General features: G+C 51.0%; 1 protein-coding gene across 1 annotated transcript; it reads right to left on the bottom strand.

Annotated features, from left to right (window-relative positions):
• Positions 1 to 52: 52 nt before the first annotated feature.
• On the bottom strand, positions 53 to 4,134 carry LOC120859737 (plasma membrane calcium-transporting ATPase 4-like). The gene is made up of 3 exons (XM_040235728.1): positions 3,503 to 4,134; positions 976 to 1,189; positions 53 to 636 (listed from the first exon to the last, which is right to left on the bottom strand). Exons 2-3 carry the CDS (start codon positions 997 to 999, stop codon positions 277 to 279), a joined length of 384 nt encoding a protein of 127 aa, XP_040091662.1. The 5' UTR covers positions 1,000 to 1,189; positions 3,503 to 4,134; the 3' UTR covers positions 53 to 276.
• Between the last annotated feature and the right edge of the window lie 807 nt (positions 4,135 to 4,941).

Genomic DNA, 4,941 nt, shown 5'->3' with positions numbered 1-4,941 from the left:
GGGCCATGTTGACCTGGCCCCGGAGCCACCCGGGGCCTGGGGTCTTTTTAGACGCTGTGGGGCTGGTGCTGGTACCTCTAACACTCTCTCTTAGCTTCCAGAAACTAAGTGATTTACCCGTGATAAGCTCAATTCTGCTACCAGCATGAGGCCTCTTTTTAGAGATGCTGCCTTTCCATGGTGATGTCACAGCCACAGACTCCTCTCTGCCTCACTCCCCACCCCATCCCCCGATCGACTTCCACGGATCATTCCCTGGTCTCACCCCAAACACGCTCACTGGGGAGCGGGAACTGGGAACTGGGATGGCGACTCAGGCAGAAGAAATGGGAGAGAAACCACCAGTTCCTTCCAGCTGCCCATTTTAAGTGTCCTGGCGAAAGAAGAGCTTCCCAGAATCTTAGAGGTGTTGACACTGTTGATGGAAATGCCATTGAAGATAAGTTCCAGGACCTCGAGCACAAGGTCATCAGGGCTTGGGATCTGATGGTGATGAGTGTCTCCAATGTAAGCCTGCACCACACTCATGCGGTTCATGGTCAGCGTGCCCGTCTTGTCCGAGCAGATGGCTGTGGCGTTGCCCATGGTCTCACAAGCGTCTAAGTGCCGCACCAGGTTATTGTCTTTCATCATTTTCTACAGTGGAGAACAGATGAGACTGCAGAGGGGCAGCTGTGCTCTCCAAAACACAGGTCAAAGGCCATTTTCTAGCCAGCAACTCTCTGCATTTCATTTTCTGCTCCCATACAAAAAGGCAAGATAGCATTTTTGAAAACCCTCTTAAGATGCTACCAGGTTAGGTAAACGTTGATGCAACTGATCCAGGTGGCCCTTCCAAAGTGCCAGCGGCTTGTGCCCCTGGAAGGCATCACCCAGAGTTTATGAAGACAAAGTGGCCGTCCTTTCAGCAGAGCTGCTTGGCGCCCTTCCCTCTGGTCTGTGTTCTCAAAGAGCAGAGCCTCACCCCAGCCTCACCTTAACAGAGAAGGCCAGTGACATGGAGACAGCCAGGGGCAGCCCCTCAGGCACAGCCACCGCCAGTACCGTGACGCCGATGATGAAGAACTAGACAAAATAATGATGTAGATGGGGGTACACTCGGCCAGCCACGGTCTGCGCTGGATCGCAAAGTTGTCGATTGCAAAGGATAAAACTGGGATGAGAACTGTGATGGCAGACATGATCAGACCTGTCCAGGAAACAAATCACGTGAACCCAGGCTTGAGGGCGTTCCTAGGGCCCTAACTGGAGACGGATAGCTATCTGGTCATACCCCAAGGCCCTAGCTATTCTCTGGTACTTGTACATTACGGTGCAGGCGAAAGACATGATTTTGCATTCTAAAGACATGGGTGTTAGTTTTGGTGCTGTACCAACTTGACTCATGGCTTTGGACTGGTCTTGACCCCTCTCTGAGCCTAGTTCCTCATTTATAAATAAGGGGGTTGGTACAGTTTTCCAAAAGCAGCATTTTAAGATTCTATCTCAGAGCTACTATCTTCCCACCAATCATGATGTAGTGACTACCGTTGCCTCTTTCCTAGCAGTTTATTGACTTTTTCTCTAGCAGACTGAGACTGCCAGGCAGTTCACAGTGTGTTCACAGCGACGCCCTGTGGTGTTAGCACAACACCTACATGACTAGCCCTCAGAAGAGTGCCTCCCAGCCTTTCTCCTGACGTGGCACAGACAGAAGATGAGCACAACAGCAACTGTTCGGGCAGTGCTCACCATGAGCCAGGCAAGCACTTCCAGGTAGGAACTCATGAATCCTCACAACAACCCTGCGAGGTAAGTTACTACTATCATCCTCTTTTATGAGGAGATGAAGGCACAGGGAGGTGTTGGTATGGCACACCAGAGGGGGACCAACCATCCTGGCCTGTCTGAGACTGAGCAGTTTCCTGGACTGTGGGACTTTCAATGCTAGAACTGAGAAGGTCTCCAGCAAACTGCGACAGTTGCTCACCCTATACATCCTACAATGGAAGAACAAGCTCTGGGTCAGCAAACAACTGGCCTGGGGGCTCCAGCTGCCATACGTATTGCCTGGCTACTCTGAGAGCTGGGGGATCAATATTTGGGCACCTGTGTCTATCTGTGGCACAATATCTGGGAAGAGTTCTGCTTTCTGATTCGTATCTTTGCTTTTCCCGAGGGCCCAGTGATTCAGGGAAATCAGAGCAAAGCTAGAGGTGATTATTTCAGTGAAGGCATATTCAGGGTCAGGACAAGCAAGGCATCGAGCGAGGGTGCAAACTTTAGGAAGGCCTTCACTCTCAGGGTAGTGCATTCCCTTGCTTCCTTCTGGTCCTTGGCCTCACTGGATGTGGGAAGTACACAGAGACCAGTGACAGCCCTCAGTGGCCTGTTCTCCCTAAAGAATAAGGTGGGGATTAGGAGCACAGCAGGAGGCCTTAGGCAGGAAGTGTTTAATGCTTCAAACCTGTGTGCCAGGCTCAATGATTTGATTTCATACTTCAATTTTTCTTGTTCATCTACTGTTTCTTTGCAAGGGGTTTTATGGTGGTAAAAATTAGCTGGGTACTGGAGCTGAATGACCAGGCCAGGCTGACGCTCTGTAAACTCTGTGATGCTCAAAATGTTCTCTGTTTGCACTGTCCAAGAGGGAGCCACTGGCCACATGCGGTGCCAACCACTTGAAACAGGCTGATGTGACCGAGGAGCTGAATGCTCAAGTGGATCGCCGCAGGTTCCTGCTTCTCACTATGTGCTCAGCAGAGCAGCAGCGCGGGCCCCACCGAGGGACTTGTTGGGAACACAGGTCCCACCCAGACTGCTTGAGTCAGAATCTGCACCGTCGTAACAAGGTCCCAGGTGAACAGCACACGGAGAGATGCATCGGGCTCGACTCTGTGGTGAACCCAGAGGTGGGGTCAGGAAGTAAACAGCGGGAGCAGACTGCCTGGAGGGACGCCCGCTGCGGGGGCGATCTCCCTTTCGCTGCCTCTTCCAGCTCCGTCCCTCCTGCACCCTCCCCGTCACCCTCTCCAGAGTCAGGCGTGGGGAAGCTGTTCCCTCTCGTGATGCACAGGAGGACCTTTAGTGACTTCTGCTCTGCAAAGCGCCTCTTTAATCATTGTCTTCCTTTGCCTTCCAGTCCTCATTTTGAACTGATTGCTCTGTGCCTGGCCATTCCTATGCTAGAGAATTGCGCCCAGCCAACAGCAGCCTTCTCTACCCTTCAGGAATTTTCAAGCCAATACTTGAGCAAGTGAGTAGTTATTAAAGTCTTCCTTCTTGCTAATGTTAATCTCCCATCTGTTTTGGGCCTTTAACTCTATATAGGAAGACATGTCTCTCTGCTAAAGCCAAGGGTCCAACAGTCACAGGGAAGGACACAGGTTCTTGAACTGCACCAGCCACTTGGAATTTTCGGCTCCTTCCTGCCAGACCTGGTTGGTACAGACAGGAAGTAATCAAAGTGGCGAGGACCCAGAGGAAGACTGACGGACACACTGAGAAGGCCCCACCTACTCACCAGCTTTCGCCATCTGGACAGCCAGGCGGGTCAGCTTGCCCTGCAGCACGGACTTCTCCTTTTTGGGCAGCTTGGCGGCCGCCTTCTCCTCTTCCTCACTGTTGATCCCCTCCTGGCTGTTGACTGGCTGGATTTCCAAGGCCACTCCATCTTGGGTCTTTGCTAGGGTGCACACACAAAGAGGACAGGTCAGCCGGCAAGGCAGCAGCCCTGAGTAGTAGCAAGGGGAAACTCACACACCCCTTTGTCTCTTTCGGGAACACACCTTGGACCTCTGGCATCAGATCTGACCTCCCTCACCCCATGCCAGACAGGGAGCTTGACCTTCTCTTAGGGCCTTGGGAATGGTATCTTAACAACTGGAGGTGAAATGGATGGCTCTCCTCTTCAGTGGCAGCTTCCTGGCACTGTCTCAGAGCCCTGAGCCAGGTTTATTCCTGCAAGAGGATTTGTCCTGTCACTCGGTGCTATTACCAACAGCCATCCTTCCTGGAATTCAGTGCTTAAAACAGTGAATCTTTACTGCAGAAAGGGGCTGAGGGGGAAGGTTGGTAAATGTTCCTAGGGTCTTGTTGTTTAGTTGCTAAGTCATGTCCATCTCTTTTGTGACCCCATGGACTGTAGCCCACCAGGATCCTCTGTCCATGGGATTTCCCAGCAAGAATGCTGGAGTGGGTTGCCATTTCCCTTTGCAGGAGATCTTCCCGACCCAGGGATCAAACCTGCATCTCCTGCATTGGCAGGCAGTTTCTTCACCACTGAGCCACACGGGAAACAATGAGGGTCTTAGTTGGCTCTTTAAAAGGTTCCCCTCTCTCTCTACATAGATATAGATTTTCATGGAAGAAACCCAGACCCCAGACACAGGGTATTTTCCAGTTCCCTCTTATATTAGTTGAGCAATAGGGGAAGGAAATCTCCTTTCTCCCCTGTCTGATGAACGTAGGGAGGTACAGAGTACCTTTCCCTAAGGGAAGAAGTTGGTATGAGGGACTCTCTGGAACAAGAGAAGGCAGGGATAAAGACAGACATAGAAATCCATTTTGCTTTAAAAAGAAGAGTTAAAGAGATCTGAAATGTAAGAATTACTTTTGTTGAGTCCTGGTTTTCCAACGTCATGTCTTTATTTCTAAAATCCACTATGATGTGGGTTATGAAAGGAAAAAAGGCTCCAGGAGCTGTCTCAAGAGAGCAGTTCCTGTTGGCCCCCAGCACCCCTCCAGCCTCACCCTGCAGAGCTCTGCTCCTTTGCTTAGGTGCCCTTCCTGAGAGATGGTCTCTGCTGTCAGACTAACAAGTAAGACAGAGACAGGATGTAAACACAGCCACCAAAAAAGAAACACACATCAGATTAGGAAGAAAAAAACAGACTGGAGAGAACAAACACGTGGGGACAGAGGTTACAGAGAAAGGGCTCTCTGCACCCCAGAGAAGACTAG

The sequence above is a fragment of the Oryx dammah genome, unplaced genomic scaffold, assembly GCF_014754425.2.
Source record: "Oryx dammah isolate SB20612 unplaced genomic scaffold, SCBI_Odam_1.1 HiC_scaffold_2670, whole genome shotgun sequence".
NCBI lineage: Eukaryota > Metazoa > Chordata > Mammalia > Artiodactyla > Bovidae > Oryx > Oryx dammah.
The sequence above is the reverse complement of the archived record's forward strand: the minus strand, read 5'-3'. Positions and strand labels throughout refer to the sequence as shown.